We start from the raw sequence: 27361 nt of genomic DNA on the forward strand, positions 1-27361 counted from the left end.
GAAGGTAAGGCTCCTGTTTTTTACTGACCTGTGGAAGCAGGCAAGCACCTGCAAAACGCTTTGTCAAATTTGTTTTCTGACCTAAGGAAGTGTGCAAGTACAAAATGTGTTATCAATTTTATGTGCTCAAATCAAAGGCCATTTTTCAATAGACTGGTCCAAATTCTTCAAGTGGGGTAAGATTACCTCTCTGTTTATAAGATGAACAGCTTTATTAGCCTATCTTTTATGCACTGGACCCCTGTTTTAGTGTCTTGTCATACCTCTTTAGAGGTGATTTTTTTTTTAGTTTGTCGTTTGTCCTAAAGAACATTAGGCAGGTAACCAACCAGTTACTATTACAGTCTTAAAAAACAGAGCTGGGACACTTAATTTCCTGCCTGCTCTGACGGTGTTTGCAAGGATTTGCAACCCATATTTGTGAGTATATACTGTGCATTCTTAGCAATTTGCTTTTCTGAATCTTACATGATTATGCACCATTGGACTCCTGGGCATCTTTTGTCTTTTAGATGAGCCTGGGGTTGTTAAAACCACAGGAACCATCGACATAAGCAATCATGTTTGACTGGTTCCTTGGGGCGGAGCTATGAGGACACTGCTCTTTGCCAGAAATAAAAACAATGCAAGCAGTCGATGTGTCAAGTAAACAACTGTAACTGAAGAGGAGCGCTAACTGACAATCCAAGACTGCAGGAAGCATGATTGCCCAGGTATCTAAGGCTGCTATATAAACTCCAGGTAACCTTTTAAAGAAAGAAGAATAATCCAGATATCTAAATAAAATAAACCCAAATATCGGCGCTAGTCTACTTTAGGGGACCCAGCGCAAATCCCCATAGACAATTGGAACTGAGCTGAAAACGGAACGAATTTCCGCTTTCAGCTTGTTTAAAACCCCACAAGTTATATATGTATGGAAAGCTAAGATTCTCCTCTAACGAATTCTGGCACTTTCGGTGACAAAAAGCTTAAACTCACCGTGCAGGAAGCGCCGCAATCGTGGCTCCGTCGGCCATTTTAGCTGTCTGCTGCTGCTGTTTGTCTCCCTCCTCATTGGAGGGATTGTTAAGTGAACTCCACACGCCACCTAGTGGCTGTGGAATACAAGTAATTCTTGTATTGAAAACTGTCATTGTAATTTAAAACTTGCAAAAATACAAGAAATGGATTTAATGGAATAATAAAAAAATAATGAAAATAATTAAGGTGTGCGTGCAATCTCCACTATCCATGTGGACATAGAGTAGGAATAAAAAGTTGTCCGAGCGAAGCGAGGACCGAGCCCGTAGCCCAGCGAGCGAAGCGAGCGGGCAAGGGGACAGTGACTCCACTAAAGCAGGTGTGCGTGCAATCTCCACTATCCATGTGGACATAGAGTAAGAATAAAAAGTTGTCCGAGCGAAGCGAGGACCGAGCCCGCAGCCCAGCGAGCGGGCAAGGGGACAGTGACTCCACTAAAGCAGGTGTGCGTGCAATCTCCACTATCCATGTGGACATAGAGTAGGAATAAAAAGTTGTCCGAGCGAAGCGAGGACCGAGCCCGCAGCCCAGCGAGCGAAGCGAGCGGGCAAGGGGACAGTGACTCCACTAAAGCAGGTGTGCGTATAAATAACATTATTTTAATAATAATGTATTAATGTATTATAATACATTATTATTCCCATACCCAAGTTCAGAGCAACTTATGTTTTATCACTCAGTCACTGGGTGGCGTGTGGAGTTCACTTTTTCTTCCTGGCACGCCCCCAGCTAACAATCCCTCCAATGAGGAGGGAGACAAACAGCAGCAGCAGACAGCTAAAATGGCCGACGGAGCCACGATTGCGGACTTTCGGCGCTTCCTGCACGGTGAGTTTGAGCTTTTTGTCACCGAAAGTGCCAGAATTCGTTAGAGGAGAATCTTAGCTTTCCATACATATATAACTTGTGGGGTTTTAAACAAGCTGAAAGCGGAAATTCGTTTCGTTTTCAGCTCAGTTCCAATTGTCTATGGGGATTTGCGCTGGGTCCCCTAAAGTAGACTAGCTCCCAAATATCTAAATAAATAAACTTTTCCAGAAAGAAAAACAGTCATTTCCTTGGAGATCCTGAATAACTGAATTGGACATTTTAATTACAAAGATTCTTCTAAGTGGGAGACTTTGGGCCTACAAGAGGTGGTTGCCATGGAGATCAATTCCCATACTACTGCTACTTGTCTATAAAAAAAATAATTTAAAAACCTGAAGAGGTACTCTGGATAAACCAATTCTCAATCAGTTGTCATTACAATTACAGCTTCTGTTAGGGCCTGAATTGCAATAGGCCATGTGTTTCACAAAACTTATGGCATCTGGCCTCTGAGCTGATCTGTAATGCAGTGATGACACCAGCTAGGCTGAATGGGACAGTGCTGTGTTTCACACGAAAATGCATGTAGCAGTGTTTTGTCAGGACACACTGCTGCAGCACATAAAGTGCCAATTAGACGGTGCTCTGCCTGATGTCCCTGCGTAGCGCACACTGATGAGCATTGAATCCACACTGCAACTCAAACGTTCTCAGGCCCTCAGTGGTTAAAGTGCACTTACAGTCTGTTAGTGATAACAATGAGGTTTAAGTTTGACAGTATTTTTGAGAAATTAAGGTATAACGCACCTGCTGCAGTATTGTCCAAGACACAACTTTATCACACAATTATTTGGACACAATGTGCTCCTGAATAGGAGTCAGTAAAATGCACAGTATTAAAATTAATTCTGTGCATAATTATTGAAGTTAGTAACAAGGGCTACTGCCTACCACACCCGGATTTTTGGTATGTTTAACGCAGACATAGGCCAGTGTACTGGCTCCTAATGTCCGCACAATAGACTACCCACACAGCTATACCTCTATATACTGCATGCACTAATTGCCAATCATACAGCAGCTGCCTCCCTCTAATAGGAACTTAATAGTCCTTAGGATGGTATGCAGTCTGTCTGTGGTCACACTGGGAAGTCATAGTACAGGCTGGAATGGGGAAAGGGACAGATTTCTGCCCTGAGGCGTGTGGCTGCTGCCCAAGGGGGAGGCTGTACATGGAACAACAATTGCTGCATATGGAAGAGTGAGACTGCATATGAAAAATGGAGTTTGCATAATCCCCTTAACATGGAAGAGGGGATCTGCTGCTTTAGGGAACTGTACAGGATAGAGAGGGGTAGTCAATTCTCAATTAGAATACATTGTAAAGAAAAAAAATCTATTTATGGAGTTGAAGGCAGAAACAGGAAGCTTTTGAAAGAGGGGCAACCGAGGGAAAAGTATAAACAACTTTAGAGAGATCACTTAGTAATAATGGCAGTACACCGATTTAATGATTACAGTCTGAAAACAAATGTCAGTCCGAGCTCCTAGTCATGCTGTAGTCCTTTCCCCACCACTTAGCCACGATGGGATGGGAAGATACAGTAATGGGGGTGTAGGAATAGGGGGTGCAGAGGTTGTGACCGCATCGGGGCCCCAAGGGGCCCTCCCTCAACTGCAGAATTAGCTTTCTATTAGTCCTGTGAGCATAATAATCACTTCTACAGATACTTTGAATAGTGGTAATCATTAACAAACTGTTCCCCATCCCCTTCTTGCACCTCTGACACTGTAGTTGCCATTGGCAGGTTTTGATGCGCCATATCAATTATTTTGTAAAGAGTGCTTGGGGGGCCCCAATGTAAAACTTGCATCTGGGCCCACAGCTCCTTAGCTACGCCACTGCCAGTAACATGTTAGTGGAAGGCATAGTGTCTAATTTATCCTGTAGAATAATGAACTGTGATGTGTTACTGGAAAGAGCACAGAGTGCTGTTGTGAAATGTAGATGCAATGATTTGTTATCATGTCCAGTCATCATCACTTACATTTCTGGTGTAAATCACATATGTACAGTATTAGCAATAGGGTATTGTACCATGTTAGCCATCAGTAAAAGCAAGAAGTATTGAATCAAGATGATACCATTTATTGGCTTACTTAAAAGAATAAGAGTAAGCAAGCTTTCGGGTGTATAGCCAATAAATGGTATCATCCTGATTCAAAACTTCTTGCTTTTAAGAGGTCTCGATACATTTGGGATGCACTTTTGGGGACACTGGAAAGGTTGCACATGACACACGGCACTTGAAACGTGTGATACACTGTTAAGGCACTGAAGATATGGGACACATAGAAAGGAGATGTGTAAGAGTAGTGGGGAGATCAGATGTTTTGATAGTGTGGGGCTCCAAAAAAATTCTGGTAAAATTATAACCATTATATGCCTTTTTTATGATAATTTTTTTAACTGTATTCTTTATGCAATAATGACTTCATGGTTTCTAGTCTCTCTGTACAGGCCATCTAGTTGAGGGTGTTGTATGTACTCTGTTGCGGCCATCATGACAGTAAGTATTGGTGATTCATTTCAGGGGCGTTGCTAGGTTCCTGGGAGATCCGGTGATGCTGTGCCGGCCGGGCTGGCGGTGATGCTTTGCCAGCTTTGCTTTGCTGGGTGCTGGGCTTGGGGCTTTGCTGGGTGATTTGCTGGGGACTTTGCTGGGCCGAACAATTTGTTGGGGGCTTTCCTGAGGTGAAAGCTTTGCTGGGCTGGGGGCATTTCTGGGCGATTTCCTGGGCTGGAGGAATTTCTGGGCGCTTTGCTAGGCGGGGGGCTTTGCTGGGTGATTTGTTGGGGCTTTGCTGGGCTGGGGGCTTTTCTAGGCTGGGGCCTTTGCTGAGCTGGGGGGTTTACTTTGCTTGGCGCTTTGCTGAGCTGGAGGCTTTGCTGGGCTGGGGCCCGGGGCTTTGCTTTGCTGGGGGCTGGGCTTTACTTTGCTGAGCTGGGGGCATTGCTTTGCTGTGCTGGGGGCTTTTCTTTGCTGGGCTGGAGGCTTTGCTTTGCTGGGCTGGGGCCTTTGCTTTGCTGGGCCCGGGGGCTTTGCTTTGCTGGGCCCGGGGGCTTTGCTTTGCTGGGCTCGGGGCGGGGGCTTTGCTTTGCTGGGCCCGGGGGCTTTGCTTTGCTGGGCCTGAGGGCTTTGCTAATCTGGGCTGGGGGCTTTGTTAGGCAGGAGGGCTGGTTGCAGCGTTACAGACCTCAGATCGCAGCAACTAGGGAAGACAGAGCAGGACGCACATTACCCGCCTGAACCCAGTACACTTCACATGCAGGAAGTGACTAATGACATCACTTCCACATTTGAAGTGTACCCTTGTGCAGGTAGTGTGTGTCCTGCTCTGCCTTCCCCAGTCGCCGTGATCTAAGGTTTGATGATGAGAGGCAGGAGCAGGGATCGGGAGCCAGCACATAATAGAGCAGCTCTACTGCTCTCCGAAACGTTCCAAGCACTTGTGTGGGCACCCAAACGGAATGTATTCAGGGGAGCCGTGGCAACAGGTCCGGTGAAAGGTGCTCCAGATCAAACCCCCTAGCGACACCCCTGATTGATTTAATGAATATCTCTGTCATTAGATTGATTCCCCTGCTGTCTATTTCAACACCTTGTGGTGTTTTCCCTAAGGAGTTGTTTCTATACTCTTTGACGATTGATTTATTTGTCAGGACTATATGAAAGTACTCACTGTAACCATCACAAGGGAGTTTTTATTATATCAAATTACTAAATTGGCCTCATTTTCATTAAAGCAGGATTTTCATTAAATTCCATTTATCCAGTGATCTGAGTTTATTAAGCAGTGTACAACCTGATCCGCAATACGATTTGGCTGATCACTCCAGGTGTGTACTCACTCCTGGTTTAGAAGAGTTCTGGCCGGTGCAATCCCTCAAGCAGGTATACCACTCCTGCTCCACACAGTGATATTCTATTCAATACAGAAGGATGCACTCCACAGGTTTGAACAAACGTTCACTTTACTGCATGCCAATACACATATGCATGCAGTATAGTGAATGTTTGTTCAAGCCTGTGGAGTGTATCCTTCTGTATTGAATACAACCTGAAACTGCATTGCAAGCATTCCAATATAATCATAAATGTTTCTGCTGCAATAAATCTTAACTCAGTCACCCTGGCTCTATTTGGTACATTGTCAATAAGAGGGAAGCTTGTTATGTCCCCTATCATATTCCTGCTCCTCACTCGAGGGCAATTCAGTGTGACATGAGGCTGAGAGCTACAGGAGCTACTGAGAAAAAAAAAGAGCTAGGGAGGAGATGATATCAGGATTGGCTTCAAGCAGAGGTAATAAAGATGGAAAATGCCTGAAACAGTTTTCTCTTTATTTTTTATATTAAATTCACTGAAATAAAAACATGGACAGTGCATTACGTATGTTATGTAAATAGAACAAGTATTTATCTACTTGTATATACGTGTTTTATTTTCCTGGGATAGTATGGCTGTCCTTGATGCTTTAACATACACTATTTTTATGTGATGATTTATAGACAGTGTAAATTTTAGCAGAAGGATTTCCAGTGTGTGGACTTCCAGATAACTCAAAATATCATATCCAGTGAGTTTGCCCCTCTATTATAATGTACTGTCATTGTCTCCTCTAATATAATACCCCCAGTTATAGTGTCCTCCATTATAGTGCTGCCAGTTACAGTCCCCTCTGTATAATGCTCCCTCTTATAGTAACTTGCTCCCTACCCCCACCAACACATTATAGCGCTCCCCCTTATAATGCTCCTTCGATAGTGCGTTGTCAGGAATCCTGCGCTTACCAGCTCACTTGCTGTTTCCTCCGCTGGCAGCGCATCTGGGACTTCCAGTGCGGCTGTCCGCATTCAGTGCCGGCCTTAGGTTTCACAGCGCCCTGAGCGTAACCAGATTTTGGTGCCCCCCCATCCTCTTCACGCGCATGCACGCACGCACGCACACACACACAGACACAGATCACACACACACACGCACGCAGATCAAATACACACGCAGATCAAATACACACGCAGAACACACACATCACACACAGATGCAGATCACACACACACATGCAGATCTCACACACACATGCAGATCACACACACACATCACACACAGATGCAGATCTCACACACACATGCAGATCTCACAAACACATGCAGATCTCACACACATGCAAATTATACACACACACACACACACACACACACACACACACACATGCCATAGATAAATCGGTGCTGCCAAGAACATGCCTGATCAATAGTGCAACCAATTTGGGGATGAAATTGGTTGCATGTATCGATTGGACATGCTGCAAGATGTAGGGCTGGCATGCTCGATCAGGTGCACGGCAGCAATGGGGTGCAATATCAGGATGAGGAGCAAAACTCCCTGAGCTGTCCCCCCAATGTAAAATGTGCCCCCCTCCCCCGCAGCCCTGTGTAGTATACTTTACCTGTCGGTGGCCGCCCCTGGCTTTAAGGTCCATTCTCATACACGTGTCCCACTTGGTTGATGGCGCATGTACCCACGTACATGCCGGCAACTACGTGGGGTGTGTGTTTGGAAGGTAGTGCGGAGACAGCCAGCAGCAGACACTGACAGTTAAAGTATACTGCACAAGCCACGGATTGAGGGGGGCATGATGGATATTTACATTGGGGGGACAGAGAGGCGGCGTCAAAAAACTGATTCCTGAGATAATCGCCTGTGGTGTATGGGCAGCCGGCGGATCTCTCTCCGATCAGAGAGAGATCTGTCTCTTAGTCGATCTGCCCATGTATGGGCACCTTATAATAAAAACACTAAGGACTGTGTGGAAGGGAGAGAGGCATGAGAATGGGGAGGGAGATAGATGTGAGAAATAAAAAAGTGGCACATCAGAAAGAAGGGAAGATACAGTGGTAGAGGCAGGCAGAGGAGATGAATAGTTTCTCACTAGTGCTCCAGTCTTTATTCAGTGTGGCTGGGACATGCAGGGTTAAATAAACTATGGTGAGAAGTGAGAAAGCAGAGAGGGGGAGGGGCTCAGGGGGACGCTGCAGAGATAACAGATCAAAGTCAGACAGAAAGTAAACTAGTTTTAATTGTGCAGCTTACACAGCTCTCAGCTCCACTCTCACCTCGGCTAGACTAGCTTCCAGCTGCAGCACTCCGATCTCTCTCCCCCCTGCTGTGCAGATCCATCGCTGGCTGAGAGAGGCTATAGCCAAACTTGCCGCTCTGCACTGTCTGCAGCCTCACTGTCCATGTCGCAAACAGCTCTTTGCTCAGCTCCCCGGGCATTCTTCTGAATTAATTTGTAAGGGCTTTGCTTGATGACCTCACCAAGCGAGGACCCTTAAAGCCACCATTCAGAAAAATGCCCCAAGAGCTGAGCAAAGCTGCTGGTGTTTGCGAGATGGAAGGTGAGAGCCACTGCTGCCTGTACCCGTTCTCTTCTACATCGGAGGGAGGGAGGGGACGGAAGGGAGTTTAGAGCAGGGCACATTAATCAGAGGGAATGAGGGAAGCTGTGCAGGGGAAGACACTTTTATGGAGGGAGGAAAGCGTGCGCCCCCCTGGAAGCCGGCGCCCTGAGCGACCGCTCCGGTCGCTCAGGTCAAAGGCCGGCCATGGACCACATTGACAGGGATAGTGTCAGCAGCGTTCATGCGAAGACCCGGCCGCATGATTCTCAGACTGTAAATGAGGGTGGACGCATGCGCTGTCAGCGTCGCTCCTCTTATGCTCTAAGGAAGCATGTCAGCTGATCACCTGTCAGCTGACACGCATGGCTCCACCTCCGGTTCCTGATTGGCCAAGCGGCTTGGGGCGTGGTCGCCTGCTTACCCGGGCTTCTTAAGCGCTGTGCTGACACTTGCTCTCTGTCTGCTCTAGCTAACACTTCGCAGTGAAGGCTTCAGACCCTAGTCAGATCCGTGTGTGCTTTAAACCGGCAGGGCCCCGGGGATTTCACACTAGCCTAGATATTTATTATTATTTATTGTTATACTGTGTTTGACTTCTGCCTGTTCCTCTGACTACTCTTTGCCTTACGATTCTGTACCTCTGCCAATCTGATCTGTTGCCGACCTCTGCCTGAACACTCACTTTGCTCTTGCCTGCTGATTCTGTACCTTTGCACATCTGATTGTTGCCGACCTCTGCCTGAATACTCACATTGTTATTGCCTGCCGATTTTTTACCTTATCTGTCAGATCTGTTACCGATCCTGCCTGTTGACCATTCTTTATATCTGTATCAGTGACAGTATTGCCTTCTACTGTCACTGTTTGTAAAACATTTCCCGTTTGGGATTGTCTGATATTTGTCTGTCTGCTAGTGTCCTCTACACACTAGCAGATCGTTACATGCGTCCTCTTATAATACCTCCTATTTTATTGCCCTTGGTTTATATCCTTCCTTATGAGTATCTATTCCATACAGTGCCCCCTGTTATAGTGCTTTTAATTAGTGCTCCCCCATAATCCTTCATGATATAGTGCCCCTAGTTATAAAGCTTCCAGTCTCCCTCCCAACTCATGCTCCCCTTACAATGCCTTCATATGGTGCCCCTGGCTCCCTTGCAGGGTTGTCAGAAGAGCATTTTTTCAGTATTATACTTTATATACTTCACTAGTCTGGATCTATCACACTTTACCACCCATTTTCCACCAGAGTTCCATAAACCAGAGGCTAAAAAATACTGATTGGTATAGTCTGATATGATATGAGTTCTTTTGATTTCATGGGACCCCAAAGCCTGTAACATATTATTATGTTATGTGGCTTTTGCTACTGTGTAGTAGTGAACCCTTGGAGGTTAAATGGCACAGTCCCTTTTATCCTTGAATTTTCCTAGACATCTTGCTATCGTTATAAGCAGGGTACTAGAAGAAAAGCTTTTACCAGCTTGTACAAAACAAACATTCTCCTGGTAGCGCAAAGGTTGTCCTGAATCATTGTCTTAAAGCAAACCTGAAGTGAAAACAAACTTATGAAAAAATATGTGTAGTACAGCTAAGAAATAGAACATCAGTAACAAAGAAAAAAAGTCTCATGTTATTTTCCAGTACAAAAAGAGTTAAAAAGAAAACTTCAGTTATCTATGAAAAAGAGCTTCTCTGAGCTCTTTGACCCTCTGATTTTTAGTTCAATTCAGTCTTGTTTTCTGAAGCATGTAAATAGCCAAGAAACAGTGAGAGACAGCTATAGATAAGGTTTTAGAGCAGGAAAGTTAAAAAGGTCATTATTTATGCTTTGATTTATACTGTAGCTTAATAGACAGAGTGTGGTTTCTGAACTGCAAATATGACAGACTGATGCAATGTTATAAAAAAAAAGCAATATAACTGAAAATAAAAGATACTTTTTTTTTGCTACTAATGGTCTATTTGTTATCCATACTACACATACAATTCATTATCACATATGTTTTTTTCGCTTCAAGTTTGCATTAAAACAGATTGGATTCATTTTGCATAATTTCATCCATACACTATAATGTATGTGCAAACTTTTGTGCAAATTTAACACAAATCTTTTAACAAATGTGTTAATACTAGTGAATCATCATATGTGTATGACTTAAAACATGTTCTAAAGCACTGATGCATTTAAATGAATGAACTCCATAGAACTCACTTAACTTTTATTATCTGGTATGTCAAATTACATTTATTTATTCTTTATATTAAGGTACAGAATGAATAATTCAGCACAGTGAAATATGTTTAGTTAATGACTTTGTTATTCCAGACATTTAAAACACTTGCAGAGGAAATCAAGATGAAGTGCAGAGTGTGTAAAATTTTCCGCCAACACATAAAAGCATTTACAGAACTTCAGATCTTAGGAATTATAGGAAGAGATGAGCCTATAAGACCCAATGAAGAGGTAAGATGTGGTCAATAATATTTGTAATAATGCCTAGGTAAGATCATGTGGTCTATAATATTTGTAATAATGCCTAGGTAAGATGTGGTCAATAATATTTGTAATAATGCCTAGGTAAGATCATGTGGTCTATAATATTTGTAATAATGCCTAGGTAAGATCATGTGGTCTATAATATTTGTAATAATGCCTAGGTAAGATCATGTGGTCTATAATATTTGTAATAATGCCTAGGTAAGATGTGGTCTATAATATTTGTAATAATGCCTAGGTAAGATCATGTGGTCTATAATATTTGTAATAATGCCTAGGTAAGATGTGGTCAATAATATTTGTAATAATGCCTAGGTAAGATCATGTGGTCTATAATATTTGTAATAATGCCTAGGTAAGATCATGTGGTCTATAATATTTGTAATAATGCCTAGGTAAGATGTGGTCTATAATATTTGTAATAATGCCTAGGTAAGATCATGTGGTCTATAATATTTGTAATAATGCCTAGGTAAGATCATGTGGTCTATAATATTTGTAATAATGCCTAGGTAAGATCATGTGGTCTATAATATTTGTAATAATGCCTAGGTAAGATGTGGTCAATAATATTTGTAATAATGCCTAGGTAAGATCATGTGGTCTATAATATTTGTAATAATGCCTAGGTAAGATCATGTGGTCTATAATATTTGTAATAATGCCTAGGTAAGATCATGTGGTCTATAATATTTGTAATAATGCCTAGGTAAGATCATGTGGTCTATAATATTTGTAATAATGCCTAGGTAAGATCATGTGGTCTATAATATTTGTAATAATGCCTAGGTAAGATGTGGTCTATAATATTTGTAATAATGCCTAGGTAAGATGTGGTCTATAATATTTGTAATAATGCCTAGGTAAGATCATGTGGTCTATAATATTTATAATAATGCCTATGCAGAGATATTTTATAAATATGGCATCACTTTTTTAGACAGACATGGATCAAAATGTATAAATGATCCAATCAAAACATCCTCAGAAATTAGATACCTCAACCCTTAGGCCTTGTTTCCATCTAAGCAATATCTGCAGAGTTTAGGAAACAGCACAATGCGATCCGCATTGACATCAGAAACTGCATAGACTGACAAGTTGATGTTCCCATCCATGCGTTGCAATTCACCGCGGACTTGCAAAGTATGGTTGCATGCATTTTGGTGCTTTGCAATTCCACTTATTCATTATGAATGCAATCGCAATCACATCAGGACAAATCGCAATGCCGTGCGTAACGGGGGCCACCTGCATTACCTGCATTGCTAGATGGAAACGAGGCCTTACCAATTCCACAGCTGCACAGCAATCTTGTTTCTCCACAAAGGTGCAAGTGCTCTCTCAAATTTTAATGGATGTGCTTCATTTATACTTACAAATCTTGAAGTTTTTTTCTCTTCCTTTTTTTTCCACTCTGCCATGATCTTACCTCAAAGTCACTCCTAGGCCAACACGGCATCCCCAGAGACCATGTACGCTTTTATGTCTGCGCAGCCCCTATTACTTTAGGTACGCACGCAGCCATATATCCATCTTATGCTCTTCAGCGGTGCTGCTAGTGGCTGGCCAGAGGAAGACATTGAAGACATTGAAGCCAATAGGCTGCTCTGTTGTTGAAGCAGCCAATGGCTGCTTGGATTTGTAGCTCCACCAGTTTGATCTCACTTATAATGGCATGCCCCATCCAGGGTTTCCCTGCCAGTGATAGTAAATAGTTACTTGTTAGCAACTCCGCTGGGTATGAGATTTTTTGATGGCCTTTTGTACGACCATAGCCTGACCTTTGACTCTGTATTGGGTTGCTGCCTGGACCGACCTTGCTATTGTACCCAACCTGTTCTTGCCTCTTTGGATACCTCACTTGTCTGATAATCCATGTATGACCCTGGAGCATACTGGATTGGCTACTGCTCTACAATTGGTACCTACTCTGATTTGCATTGCTGACTTGGACTGCCAAATACCTTAGTGCCTGTACCTGCCTAGTGTGGTTCTAATGGTACTTCTGCCTTCCTGGCCTCAGTTTCAATACCTTGCATACTTAGGACCTGGGTATAACCAAGTGTTTGGGTCAATGCATTCAGGCATCCCTCAGCTGAGTGGGGACATGCCACATAGGATAAAGACTGCAGAGGAGATTTGGGTATTGAGTCTGAAGAAAAGCTGGAGATCTGTTAGGCCTCACACACTTGTTACTTTTGTCATCCAACTCTAAGTACAGGCTTCTTTGCCAAGCTCTTTGTGTTATGGGTATATCTTTGCATCATAGTTAGTAAAAATAGTCATTATATTGAATAATTTTGATGCCATAAACAAAAGAGAAAACAAGAATAGAAGAGAAAAAAAAACACATGAATCAATGCTGTCATACCACACCACCCAACATACAGGACCATGTGTTCCCATTCCTGACACGTAGAGTAGTAAGGGTGTCTCAGCACCCCAGAGAAAAAGAGACAGAGACACAGAAGACAAAAAAAAAATGGGAGCCCAATAACGCAATATGTTTTCATATACGGGATTTCAACAGGTAAGGTTATTGTACTACTCACAAATGCGGGTTTCAGAGGGGCAACTGACCACAGGAAGCAGATGGAGACAACAAACTCAACTCCACTCTGGGTGGTCCAGCTGGACCTGAGTGTGGTCGCTCTCCTTGGTAAAAGTGACAGATTATCGCTATGGTTTAAACCATGTGTGGTCTGTCTAGACCCCTCCAACAGGGTATGTTGGGAGGTATGTAAAGCACAATTTGGGTAAAGAGGTGCCCCAGTATGAATAAAATTGTATAGACAAAGAAATATTCATTTAGCACAGGCAACACTTTTTATGAGTCTCAGCCCGCTTCCTCAGGCCAATAACAGTGCCAATTGCAAATAGCCGATCAGCAAAGGGAGGGAAACTCGTTAATTTTTTTACAATTCTTGGCAATGAGTTTTATGGCTATGAGCAGGCCAATAGTAATTAATGGGGAAGCTTGCCTCTCTAAACTTGGACAAAATTTGTTTGATAAAACAGTGGCACTGGACACTGTTTCAGTAGTTTCTAGTGTATACTGTTAAACGAATTAAGCTATGTATACACGATCAATGGATATTGCTGTAAGATGACATACCGCAGATGGAGGCTCAGCTTGTGAGGGCAATTTTCTTTGCAACTTGTAGCCTGAGCCCCTTGAGGATGAAGAAAGAAGGGAAGAGCCCAGAAAGGCAAAGGCATCTGTTTCTGACAACATAGATGTAGTGGTACAGTAGGTTTAAGAATGCAGCTTCTTGTGAACTAATGCATGCATATCAGGAATGTCCTCTGCCATAGCAGAGCAGCTAATTTGTAAACACAAGATGTTAACAATACGTCTGCTTCCATTAAAGCAGGAAGTAGACACACTGCAGATTTATTGCAGAATTTGTATCAGCTGTAACAAAGAAATGTTTTTCTTTAAATGTTACTATACTGTTGCTTATCTTTTAGAGCAGAGAGGAAGTTCTGAGTTCAGATCTGCTTCAGCAGCACATTCTGTTCTCTGGAAAGGAGAGGAGAAGGGATAAGAAGGAGGAAATATAACTGCATTAAGCCAATGATTTTTTTTGCCTCAGCAGAATCGCTGAAGAGAGTTGAGCATGGGGGGTGCTGAAGCAGCACCCCCAAAAATACTAAACTCAACCATAAGAAAAAGTACCACCTGACATGAATAATTAATTAATAAATTGAGCAAAAAAGGCGAATCAAGGGTATGATTGAATGCAAAATGTCTTTATTAGTTGCCACTACAAGGTTTAAAAACAATACAGCCAGCCTGGGCCAAAAAAATCCCTATTATAATGATCATGTAAAGAGCCTAGTGCAAACAAAAACTAGTAAAAAAGTATGTGTCACAAATTGGTCTCTCTGCGATAAAGTGAACCACAGTGGCACTAAACAAAAATAATGATAATAATGGTACCTATAGATATACACACTGTGTCGCAGAGAAAACACCACAAATGGGTCACATATGGGGCAATCCCAATATCAAAAAACCTCCACAAATCTATCACTAATTAAAATGCTATTGCAATAGGTAACATAAGGTGCTCATAATAAATAATGCAAATCTCCAAAAATAGTCAAAGCACCCACTGAGCACCTGCAGCGGCAGCCACTTGCTGCCCCGCTCTCTCTCCCTTCTCCATCTGTAGTACTACAAGAAAATGGCCACCGATGTCCGCAAATGTGGATATCGGCGGCCATTTTCTTGTAGCACTACAGAGGGAGAGGAGGCGGGGAGAAGCACAGAAGATGCCTGTCACGCAGGAGAGGAATTGGCGGCGGGAACAGGAATAAAGCTAGCGGCCACCACCTCAGAAGGATACATGAGCGGCGGCCGCAGGAGCGGAGGGGCGAGCAGGCTGGGGCAGCTGTACTACCTAAGCTCAGGCAGCTGTACTACCTACGCTGGGGTAGATGTACTACCTACACTGGGGCAGCTGTATTACCTATTCTGGGGCAGCTGTACTACCTACGCTGGGGCAGCTGTACTACCTGCGCTGGGGCAGCTATACTACCCATGCTGGGGCAGCTATACTATCCATACTAGGGCAGCTACACTACTTATGCTGGGGCAGCTATACTACCTACGCTGGGGTAGATGTACTACCTACACTGAGGCAGCTGTATTACCTAAGCTGGGGCAGCTGTACTACCTGCGCTGGGGCAGCTATACTACCCATGCTGGGGCAGCTATACTACCCATTCTCGGGCAGCTATACTACCCATACTCGGGCAGCTATATTACCTATGTTGGGGCAGCTACACTACTTATGCTGGGGCAGCTATACTACCTACGCTGGGGAATCTATACTAGCCATACTTGGGCAGCTATATTACCCATACTGGAGCAGCTATAATACCTATGATGGGGAGCTATACTACTTATACTGGGGAACTATACTACCTATACTAGGGCAACTTTATTACTTATACACGCCCACTTTCCAGTGCATAGACACACCCCTTTTTGACCATGCCCCTAAGCTGGGGCAGCTGTACTACCTACACTGGGGCAGCTGTACTAACTACGCTGGGGCAGCTGTACTACCTATGCTGGGACAGCTGTACTACCTATGCTGGGACAGCTGTACTACCTATGCTGGGACAGCTGTACTACCTATGCTGGGGCAGCTGTACTACCTACGCTGGGGCAGCTGTACTACCTATGCTGGGGCAGCTGTACTACCTATGCTGGGGCAGCTATACTACCTATGCTGGGGAGCTATACTACTTATACTAAGGAACTATACTACCTATACTGGGGCAACTTTATCACCTATACACGCCCACTTTCCAGTGCATAGACACACCCCTTTTTGACCACGCCCCTGTTTGTGGCCATGCCCCCTGTTTTTTTTTTTTGGCAAAGCGCGCCACAAGTTCACAGCTACCCCTATAAAAGATCCAGCACCTGCATTGCACCCCCTAAAAAATTTCCTGGAGCTGCCCCTGGTGTTGAGGGATACTTACATGAGGGGTACCAATCCAATTTCCAAAAATCAAGCATAAAGACTCTCACTGTAGCTTGAAAGAGTATTATTTTATATTGCAGTTGAACAATTTTCCTTTTTTTAAATCACTGTCCAAACCATATCAATAAAATATATGTGACTATTAAAGCAAACCTGAACTGAAAATAAACTCATGATATAATAAATTAAATGTGAAGTACTAATGGTAAATAGAATAATAGGAACAGAGGACTGAGTCTCTTTATTTTCAGTTTAATAGCTGAATTTTTAAAACTGAGTACTAAACAGCCACTATAGCAGTGTGATGTAAATCTGCTTCATCCAGCTGCAAAACAAACAGAAGTAATGACCCTTTGACCATTGAGCACCAGAAAGTTATCTGCAGTATTTTTCAACCAAATAAAAGTGTGTTGCCTTCTATTTACTTTCTAGGACTGATAGCTGAATTCATATAGCTGTTTGACTGCATCATTTTCATAGATAACAGCATTATTAAACAGAAACAAAAAAATAATTCAGACAGTTTCTTAGTAGGATTAGTAATATTTGTAACTACATTTATCTCATCATATTATGTGGGTTTACTCCGGCCATTTCAGTTTTCTTCCACATTTAAAAAACTTATTTTGGGCTTCCCCCAAAATTAGCTTACACTACAATAGGAACATAAGACAATAACTGACAATCGCAGGGAATAGATAGCGAGGTCCTCTGAGAGACATTTAGTGACATAACTATATACACTATCTATAGCACTGTCGAAGATGTCAGTGCTATATAAATGTGCAATAATAATAATGTTAATTCAGTAACCCTTTAATTGTTGAACTTTAAGGGCTGTTTTATAGTATTATTCTTGCAGAATGAGACTTTAAAACAAGCCATGGTGGGTTCTGAAAAAAGTTCATTGGCTACTATTTATTTCTGCACATATGGGCTGTTTGACTTGTGTATGGAGCAGATGTGCATACAACTTTAGAAATTGACTCCTGCTGCTGTTCTAGTACCAGCTTTCTGATTGTGTGTATCAGGCCACCTCTGTGTGAGCCAATCACTAACTATAAGCATTGTCACTTGAGGTTTTTATTTTAGCATATGAGAGTAAGGGTGAAGTGGCAAGGGACATTTAACAAGGTAAATGAAGGTAAGTGAACCTTTATTTTTGTAAATATGGTTCAGGTGCACGTTTTGTAAGCACATTTGTATTGATATAGTCAGAAATTGATGTGTTGTATATAAACAGCCAATGGCCCAATAACCTGTAAAGCTAGATCTCCCATAGCACTTAGCTCTGGGAGCTAACTGAGATACCAACTGAGCAGTGCCTTATTAACGTCATCATAAAACCTTTCCTAACCTTTGGGTAAACAGGAATCCAGATCCCATCTCTAAAATCATTTTTTCTTATCTTTATTTCAGGAAAATGAACTACATACAATGAACTTTGACTGCTGCTTCCTCAAAAACAGACAGGTGAAACATATTTATGAAATGTTCTCTCTTTTTATTCTGTACAGGGCCATGGAAAATTCTATCATTATGTAAATCAATAATACAAAATAATTATTAATGTTATTTTCCCTTTATGATGTTTGATGTTTTTTAGAACAAAATCACTGAAGGTTTTAAGTTCTCTTGATAATAAAATGTTATGTTCACAAAAGCAACTATGTGTGGGGGACCTTCCACGTATAAGTGGTAGGGGCTGGCCAGTCAGTGGGACCTTCCATGTGTATGGTAGCTGCTGTGTAGGGGGGTGGCAGTGTGTGCAAGACTGGGGGTGGCTTAGTGAGCAACAGCAAGTTCAGCACTCAGGGTAGTCCTTAGGCTATATAGTTCTCAGCACAAGTGTAAAAAAAATGCTCCACTGCCTGCCATAGTAACCCTTAGTAAACACTTGCTTGCAACCAGTTCAGAGCAGGATTTGTAACTATTTAACTATTAGTTTAATTAAGATTTAAAGAGGAACTTCAGTGAAAATAATGTAATAAAAAAGTGCTTTATTTTTACAATAATTATGTATAAATGATTTAGTCAGTGTTTGCCTATTGTAAAATCTTTTAAATCCCTGATTTATATTCTGACATTTATTACATGGTGACATTTTTACTGCGTGCAAGTGATGTAGCTGCTGTATGCTGTTTTGGCAGTTGGAAACAGCTGTAAACAGCTATTTCCCGCAAGGTAACAGGGTTCAGACAGGAAACTGCCAGAAGTACCTAGGTAGTCAGAGCTCCTTGTGGGAGGGGTTTCACCACAATATCAGTCATACAGCGCCCCCTGATGGTCTGTTTGTGAAAAGGAATAGATTTCTCATGTAAAAGGGGGTATCAGCTACTGCTTGGGATAAAGTTCAATTCTTGGTCGGAGTTTCTATTTAAGTACCCCAGGTGTCAGAGTCAAGTAGCCATGTGCTCCACCCCTCAAATATCAGAATAAGCAATCATATGCCACCCGATACCTTAGTTGGAAAGCCACATGCATAAATAACAGAATTAGGTAGCCATGGGCTCACAGATACCAGAATGATATAGTCATTTCACTCCTAGATACTACATATAGGAAAACTTAATATAAAAATCTCTAGGGACAGGGAATAAGAGACAGCTGGCTGGAGATTCTTCCCCACTCTGCAAAACCTTTCTTTGTCGCTGTCAATTTCGTACTTAGAGATATTTATCCACTTCCTGTTTGGACAGGAAGTGATATGAATTCCCACAGTGATATGAAACAGGAATAAAAATCCGAAAAAGTTCTATCCACTTGTCACTCTATCTGGAGCTAGATTTAGGTTTGCATACCGCTCGTTCTTTGCCCATGCTTCAATGCATTTTGTCTTGTATTTATATTATTCTCATGAATAGGATCGGTTCCCTAGAAGAGCTGAACTGGTCACCTCTAAAAGGCCTAAATGGAGAACAGAGGGTGAAGCCATGTATTTGCGCAGCTTACTACAGACTCTCCCCAGCTATCGGCGCTATAGCAGCCATATTCAAATGCTTCTAGCCAAAGTTTTCCGGTTTGAGAGGTAAACAAAAAGCATCATATCACACAATTCCTACAAAGTACATTCTTCCCCAACTCCTCACAGCTTTTCCAAATATTCTGTAAATTCTTGCACATAATAACCAGACTGGATACAATGACCTGTTGGGAGGGGGGGGGGGGGTTACAAAGCAACATCACACCTCTAAAAAGGTTTACATCTGCTAGTAGAGAGACATCAAATAATTTCAAGAATTTACAGCACACCAAGTTCTGCTGGTTGAGGTCAAAAGCAGCACACTTATCTCAAATGAGATAATTCCTTTGCGGCTACTACTACACTGAATTTAAACGACTACATTGACTATTGAATATGAACTACTATATTATTGCGGCTACAAGAAACAGTTTTTATTATGAAATTGAAAAGGATTGGGGGGGGGGGGGGGTTAAGGCTAGGCACCACAAGGGGGGGGGGGTAAGGCTGGGAACCACCAGGGGTCAATAGGCACCACCATGGGGGATTAAGGTTAAGCACCACCATGGTGGGTTAAGGTTCGGTCCCGGGGTGTGAGGTTAAGGTTAGGCATCACCATGGGTGGGTCAAGGTTCGGCCCAAGAGGGGGTTAGGGTTAGGTACCACCATGGGGGATTAAGGTTAGGCAACACCATGGGTGGGTTAAGGTTAGGCACGGGGGAGTTAAGGTTAGGCAATGGTGGTGTTTAAGGTTAGGCACCAACATGGCAGGTTAAGGTTAGGCTCCACTGGGGAGGGGGTTAAGGTTAGGCACCACCATGGGAGGGTTAAGGTTAGGTTCTGGACGGAAGGGGTAACGGTTAGGTACCACCATGAGGTTAGACATCGGTAGATGGAGGGTTATGTGGTAGAGTAGGTTTAGGTTAGATCATAGTAAAATATCACTTAAAGAGAATCTGTAACCTAAAAACCTCATATAAATAAACATACCGGCCTGTAGGTTTTCATCTCCTGTCCTGTCACATTTTCGCTGCTCCCCACCAGGATCCTGGCCCAAAAAAAAGCAGAATAAACAAAAAATATGGCTGCTAAACAGGAAGTTCATCATAATATTGCATGTACCTGTAAACTGCATTACAGTTTCCATGAAAGGTTATATTATTGAACAATAAATTCAGCCTTTAAAGTTTATTTCATAGTTTAGAAGAAGTTTTACCTTGTAAAGAATGCTGCAGCCATTAGTAGTGATTACTGATAGCAGGTCCGTGTCTGCATTCTGCAATAGTCTATGAGCTATGCTTCTCACAATTATCAGCTTTTATCAGTAGCTGATACTGAGTTACTGAGAGCAGGGAATGTGTGAGCTCTGCTTTTCACAGTTTTCAGTTTGTGAAAGACTCAAAGAGACTCAGAGCAGGGCTATCAGTGTAACCTCCTCCTGTCTGTAAACAATTACAGTCACTTCCTCTTTGGGGCGACATGCCTGACAAAGGAGAGTACATTTTATTTATTACAGCAATGGAGCAACTAAAAAAGGCTGCAGTAAGCCAGAGCACTTTAGAATAAATATAGGAACGTGTAGGATAGCAGAGTAAAAGGCCGAACATTTTGTTACAGAGTCTCTTTAAGATAACTGATATTTTATGATAATTAACTATTAGAAAATTGGTAGTTTTACCAAAATTCTAATAGTGACTATAACAAGTAGAATATTAGTAATTTGACTGATATTCTAATAGCAACTATAAGTAGTAGAATATCGGTAATTTAACTGATATTCTAATGACGGCTATATCGGTTACACCCGGCACCCTTTTTACCCGGTGCCTTTTTTATATGTACATGGCTATATTGGCTGCATCACTACTTCTCACTTAGCATATTATTATTATTTTTTATTGTATTTATAAAGCGCCAACATATTATGCAGTGCTGGACAATATATACATACAATGATACAAAGGTTAGGTACCACCATGGCTTCTCTCGGGGTCCCCACCCTAACCTAAGTTTAAAATCATAGCTAGCATGCTCCCAAATCACCCAAGGATTTGGGAACATGCTAGCAACATTGACTTGGGAGCAGCAAGGCCATATAAAAGGGGAAGGGGTGTGGCGTGGGCGGTGCCCCAAGTACTCTCACTGCCTGGGGACGCCACCCACAACCACAACCCAACCCAAAGGGACTGCAATGAGCACAGTTATGCCTTTGTGAGGCTTGTTAGCCCTATGCAGTGAGTGTTTGTCAGGTGCATCTTGGTTAGATGTGCGACCATTTCATTGAATCACTTGTTGCATGATATCTGTTTTATATTTGCCACTTTTCACTTTCCATAAATCAGGTTTGAACGTAGAAGAGTGATCATCAAAAAAGGACATCTTGGAAGCAGCTTCTACTTCATTTTCTCTGGCTGTGTTGCTGTTTGCAATGATGAGGATGGAAGCAGTGCCTTTGTTGATACAGAACCTGTTCTGTTGCATAAAGGAGCAAAATTTGGGGTGAGAAATCTCATGTAAAGCATGATTTTGATGTCTTGATCCAGTTTTCATTTGTACCATAATTGAAATGTATTCAGAATTTGTAACCATAATGTACTTACTGTGTTCCTAGCAATATGGCTTCTTCATTCAGTTCACAGCTTCCTAGCGCTAATTCTGAAACTTCCAAAGACAGCTGAGATTTAGTGCATTGAATCTTTGTTCACTTACATATCCAGCCATATGCAGGAGAGTAAAAACTTTATAAACCACCTGCTTGTGATCGAACAGAGAATTACTATACTGCACTTATGTAATACAAACAAAACCTTTTATTTCTGATTCAATAGCCTAAAAAATATTAATGTGGTACTCCAAAGGCAATACTGAGCAGCCCACTTATAGCAGATTTGTCATAGACTTTTAACTACTTTACATTTGTGTAAAAAAATGTTGGTCACGTGATTTAAGCTCTCTGTTCCTCAGCTTCACGGTTCTCCTTATGTGGGACAGGACTCCCTCCTCAGTCTGATCACATTTCCAGTTCTACATCTTTGTATGTTGTTCAGTTCAATCAGTGTAATTAGCACAATGTGGGTGTGACTGGGAGTATCCTACAACGATGTGTAGTGGTTTATCACTGTGGCGTTAGAGATAAGCCAGTGAGGTGATGCAAATTATTTTGTATGCAAATGTATGCATGTACTGCAAATGATATACAACTGCCAGGTAGGCCAATCAAATGCACGTCTTGTTGAGTTCAATTTCAAGCTGCATACAGTTTGCATGAACGTTCCACAGAAGGCAGAATTATTTGCTTCTCATTGACCATACCTACTGTGGGGTGCAAGAAGTTTTGTATCAGGATGATACCATTTATTGGCTAATTAAAGGGACTCCGAGCAGTGCAGAAACTATGGAAAGATGCACATCATTTTAAAGCTCTCTTTCTCCTCTTTCCAATGATATATAAACCGCCACCCTACGCCTTTTAGTTTTCGCTATTTTCGCGATTGAAATTGCCGCGGCCGCGATTTCGATCGCGAAAATAGAGAAAACTAAAAGGCGTAGGGCAACGATTTAGGTGTCGTCAGAAAGAGGAGAAAGAGAGCTTTAAAATGATATCCATCAAGCCATAGTTATATTGTATTACACAGGGCGACTTTTTGTCAAAGTCAGCAGCTGCATTCAGCAGAATGGAGCTGCTGACACTGGGGAAAGTGTCGCCCTGTGTAATACAATATAACTATGGCTTGATGGATATCATTTTAAAGCTCTCTTTCTCCTCTTTCTGGCGACACCTAAATCGTCGCTCTACACCTTTTAGTTTTTTCTATTTTCGCGATCGAAATCGCGGCCGCGGCAATTTCAATCGCGAAAATATCGAAAACTAAAAGACGTAGGGTGGTGGTTTATATATCATTGGAAAGAGGAGAAAGAGAGCTTTAAAATGATATGCATCTTTCCATAGTTTCTGCACTGCTCGGAGTCCCTTTAAGAGATAAACAAGAAGTACGCTTTTGGCTACTAATAAGCCTTCATCAGACTAGGTTCATGCACACAAGATTTGAAACAAACACAGCAGCTTATATACTTTGGACATACAATGGAGAAACATTCTTTTGCAAACATAATTTAATGTAATTAGATGCTGTAATTGCCACTTCAGGAGTGTTTCACAGGCATTCTAGTTAAATAGATAAGGGATGACAGAGACACCTGGGTTACCTGAAGAAGAATTTCATTAAACAGGGATACTATCCTCTAATGGCCCAAAATTAAGAAAGTTAACAATATCCCTAGGATTCAGCTCCTGGAGTACAAGCAAAACCAGGAAGAGAGACGTGTCCCACTGGTGGTCACTTACAACCCACACCTGGAAATCTTAAGAAGGATTGCAATAGAATTGCATCCTGTTCTACACAAGGATCAGAGACTGAGAAAGATATTCCCTGAACCTCCCCTCCTGGCATACAGACAGCCACCCAATCTTACGCCTCTTACACACTATATGCGATTCCGATTTGCAATTTTGATGCAATTTTACATGCAATTCCGATTTGTGATTTTTAATTGGAACTGCATGCTGCATTTTTTTCTGCATTTTTTTTTCTTGTGTTGATAGCATCCAGGGAAAATCGGAACCAGAATTCGGATTGGAGATTTGCACACTACATGCGATTCCAATTTTTTATCTGATCTTATTTTGGATTCCGATTAAAAAACGTACTGTATGTTGCTAATATTTTTCATCAGAATTTAACATCGGATGTATCAAAAATCGGAATCGCATGTAGTGTGCAAGGGGACTAAAACAGATGATTTTCAGGAGTGCCTTAAAGAGAAACTCTGACCAAGAATTGAACTTTATCCCAATCAGTAGCTGATACCCCCTTTTACCTGAGAAATCTATTCCTTTTCACAAACAGACCATCAGGGGGCGCTGTATGACTGATATTGTGGTGAAACCCCTCCCACAAGAAACTCTTGAGTACGTACTCCTGGCAGTTTCCTGTCTGGATACCTTGCTGCGTTGTGGGAAATAGCTGTTTACAGCTGTTTTCAACTGTCAAAAAACCATGCAGCACCTGCCAACAGTAAAAATGTGACCATGTAATAAATGTCAGACTGTAAATCAGGGATTTAAAAGATTTTACAATGGGCAAACACTGACTAAATCATTTATACATAATTATTGTAAAAATGAAGCACTTTTTTATTACATTATTTTCACTGGAGTTTCTCTTTAAATAGGCCAGAACAGAATGGAACATTCCCCTGCCGAGGGAAAAGGTGTGAGACCTGTAAACACATCAATTCCACCGACAGGATACCAATACCAGGTACACAACAGGAATACAAAGTAAAAGGCACCTTCTCCTGCAATTCATCCAGATGGCTCGCACCTCCGATTACTTCCGCAAAAGTTTGCGAACATGCAAACTTTCGCAAACCGCAATAGACTTCAATGGGGAGGCGAACTTTAAAAACTAGAAACATTTATGCTGGCCACAAAAGTGTTGGAAAATATGTTTCAAGGGGCCTAACACCTGGAGGGGGGCATGGCGGAGTGGTATACACACCAAAACTCCCCGGGAAAAATCAGGATTTGACGCACAGCAGCATTTTAAGGGCAGAAATCACATTTTATTGCTAAATTGGAGGCCTAAAGTGCTTTTAAACATCTTGCATGTGTATACATCAATCAGGGAGTGTAATTAGTGTACTGTTTTCCCTTTTGATGTTGCATGTATATAGCTGTCTGTACCACCAGCCTGCAAACTAACAAAATGTAAGCCCGACGAAGGCTGCAAGGCCAAAAGCTTGTTTATTCGTATTCATTTTTAGTTAGCCAATAAATGGTATCATCCTGATTTAAAACTTCTTGCTTTTACTGAGGGTTAACACGGTACAATACCCTACTGCTTTACACTGACAGACCAAACTCACTGTGTAACGCACCGCAAACAGCTGTTTGTGTAGAGACGGCCATGCTGGACTGGTTCACACCATGGCCAGAGTGCAGGCAATGGCGGTTTTCAAGCCCATATGGTCGGGCTAAGGTAGTTGAATGACAGAACAACAGTGACTGAGTGCCCAGCTGATCGAATTTGGTCTGTCCACAATAAAGCAACGACCTTATTATCTATCTTCTTGGGTCAGGTGTGCCCCCCAACCCCAACACACTCATATAGCCAGCGCTCATTGCTTCATTGTGATACGCAAGCCCCTTCACCGTGGCAAGGTAACGATCACAAAGGGGAATTGACACATGTACATGCCTTTTGTTTTGTTGTTGCAGCTGCAGTGCAGCAAGAAAAATTAGGCAGGCATGTACACACACCAGAAAAATTATTATAGCGGCCACTGCTAGCAGCGGCCTTAAAAATTCAGGAATCCGCCTGGAGTCCTGGTGGACCTTGTTGGTGGTGGCGGAGAAGGCAGTCAAGCGGCCTGTCAAGCAGAGATGCTGTGTGGGGACCGACTTAGTCTTGGGGCAGGCAGCCAGTAACACGGCGTGCAGGCAGAGATGCTGTGTGTGGGGACTGACTTAGTCTTCGGGCAGTAACCCTCCGGGATCCATGCCTCATTCATTTTGATAAAGGTGAGGTACTGAACATTTTTGTGACCTAGGGGCGACTTCTCTTCTCGGTGACAATGCCTCCAGCTGCGCTGAAGGTCCTTTCTGACAGGACACTTGAGGCAGGGCAGGACAGAAGTTGGATGGCAAATTTTGACAGCTCTGGCCACAGGTCAAGCCTGTGCACCCAGTAGTCCAGGGGTTCATCGCTGCTCACAGTGTCTACATCCACACTTAAGGCCAGGTAGTCGGCTACCTGCCGGTCGAGGCGTTGGTGGAGGGTGGATCCGGAAGCGCTAAGGCGAGGCATTGGACTAAAGAATGTCCGCATGTCCGACATCACCATGAGATTGCTGGAGCGTCCTGTCCTTGCCTGCGTGGACATGGGAGAAGTTTTACTGGCAGTGGTACCTTTATTCCGTTGTGCTGTGACATCACCCTTAAACGCACTGTAAAGCATAGTTGCCAGCTTGTTCTGCATGTGCAGCATCCTTTCTGCCTTCAGGTGAGTTGGTAACATGTCCGCCACTTTGTGCCTATACCAAGGGTCTAGTAGCATGGCCACCCAGTAAAGCTCATTCCCCTTGAATTTTTTTTATACGGGGGTCCCTCAAAAGGCTGGACAGCATAAAAGATGCCATCTGCACAAAGTTGGATCCAGCCGTGCTATCCAACTACTCTTGCTCTACCTCGGTGATGTCAGGTAAGTTCTCCTCCTCCCCCCAGCCACGAACAATACCACGGGAGCGTTGAGCAGCACAAGCCCCCTGCGACTCCTGCTGCGGTTGTTCTTCTGCTGCCTCCTCCTCCTCAAAAAAACAAAACATCTTCCTCATCATCTGACTCCTCTTCCCCACACGACTCTTCCTCCTCCTCCTCCCCCTCTGTGCTGCCGCAGGTGTTGAGGAAACATCTGGTTCTGATAAGAATTGATCCCACAACTCTTCCTCCTGTAACTGTTCCTGTTCACGCTCATCCACAGCTTGATCCACCACTCTACGCACGGCACGCTCTAGGAAGGAGGCATACGGGATCGAGTCACTGATGGCGCCTTCACTGCGACTCACCATATTTGTCACCTCTTCAAACAGCCGCATGAGCCTGCAGGCATTTCGCATGAGTGTCCAGTTCTTCGCCCAGAACATCCCCATCTCCCCAGAGCATGTCCTTCTACTGTAGTTGTAGAGATACTGGGTGATGGCTTTCTCCTGTTGTAGCAGGCGGTTGAACATCAGGAGGGTCGAATTCCAGCGAGTCGGGCTATCGCAAATCAAGCGCCTCACCGGCAAGTTGTTTCTCCACTGAATATCGGCCAAGCGTGCCATGGCCGTGTAAGACCGCCTGAAATGCCCACACAACTTCCTGGCCTGCTTCAGGACGTCCTGTAAGCCTGGGTACTTACACACAAATCTCTGGATTACGAGATTGAGCACATGTGCCATGCAGGGTACATGTGTCAACTTTCCCAAATTCAAAGCCGAAATGAGATTGCTGCTGTTGTCACACACCACGTTGCCGATCTCCAGTTGGTGCGGGG

The 27361-nt window shown here is 42.9% G+C and overlaps 1 protein-coding gene across 9 annotated transcripts in view; it reads left to right on the forward strand.

Annotated features, from left to right (window-relative positions):
• The first annotated feature begins 596 nt into the window (after positions 1–596).
• LOC137525748 (cyclic nucleotide-binding domain-containing protein 2-like) overlaps positions 597–27361 on the forward strand; it is a 67704-nt gene continuing 40939 nt past the window's right edge. For 2 of the 9 annotated variants that reach the window (XM_068246936.1, XM_068246941.1), the window contains exons 1-6: positions 603–741; positions 4342–4403; positions 10629–10766; positions 17723–17776; positions 19168–19331; positions 21608–21764. In XM_068246936.1, coding sequence (XP_068103037.1) covers positions 4377–4403; positions 10629–10766; positions 17723–17776; positions 19168–19331; positions 21608–21764 — 540 coding nt within the window. In that variant the 5' untranslated portion in view covers positions 603–741; positions 4342–4376. Of the gene's footprint in view, positions 742–4341; positions 4404–10628; positions 10767–17722; positions 17777–19167; positions 19332–21607; positions 21765–27361 lie in introns of all 9 variants that reach the window. The other 7 variants (XM_068246943.1, XM_068246938.1, XM_068246939.1 and 4 more) reach the window with 7 other exon arrangements.

This window comes from Hyperolius riggenbachi, chromosome 7 (assembly GCF_040937935.1).
Source record: "Hyperolius riggenbachi isolate aHypRig1 chromosome 7, aHypRig1.pri, whole genome shotgun sequence".
In the NCBI taxonomy this organism is placed as follows: domain Eukaryota; kingdom Metazoa; phylum Chordata; class Amphibia; order Anura; family Hyperoliidae; genus Hyperolius; species Hyperolius riggenbachi.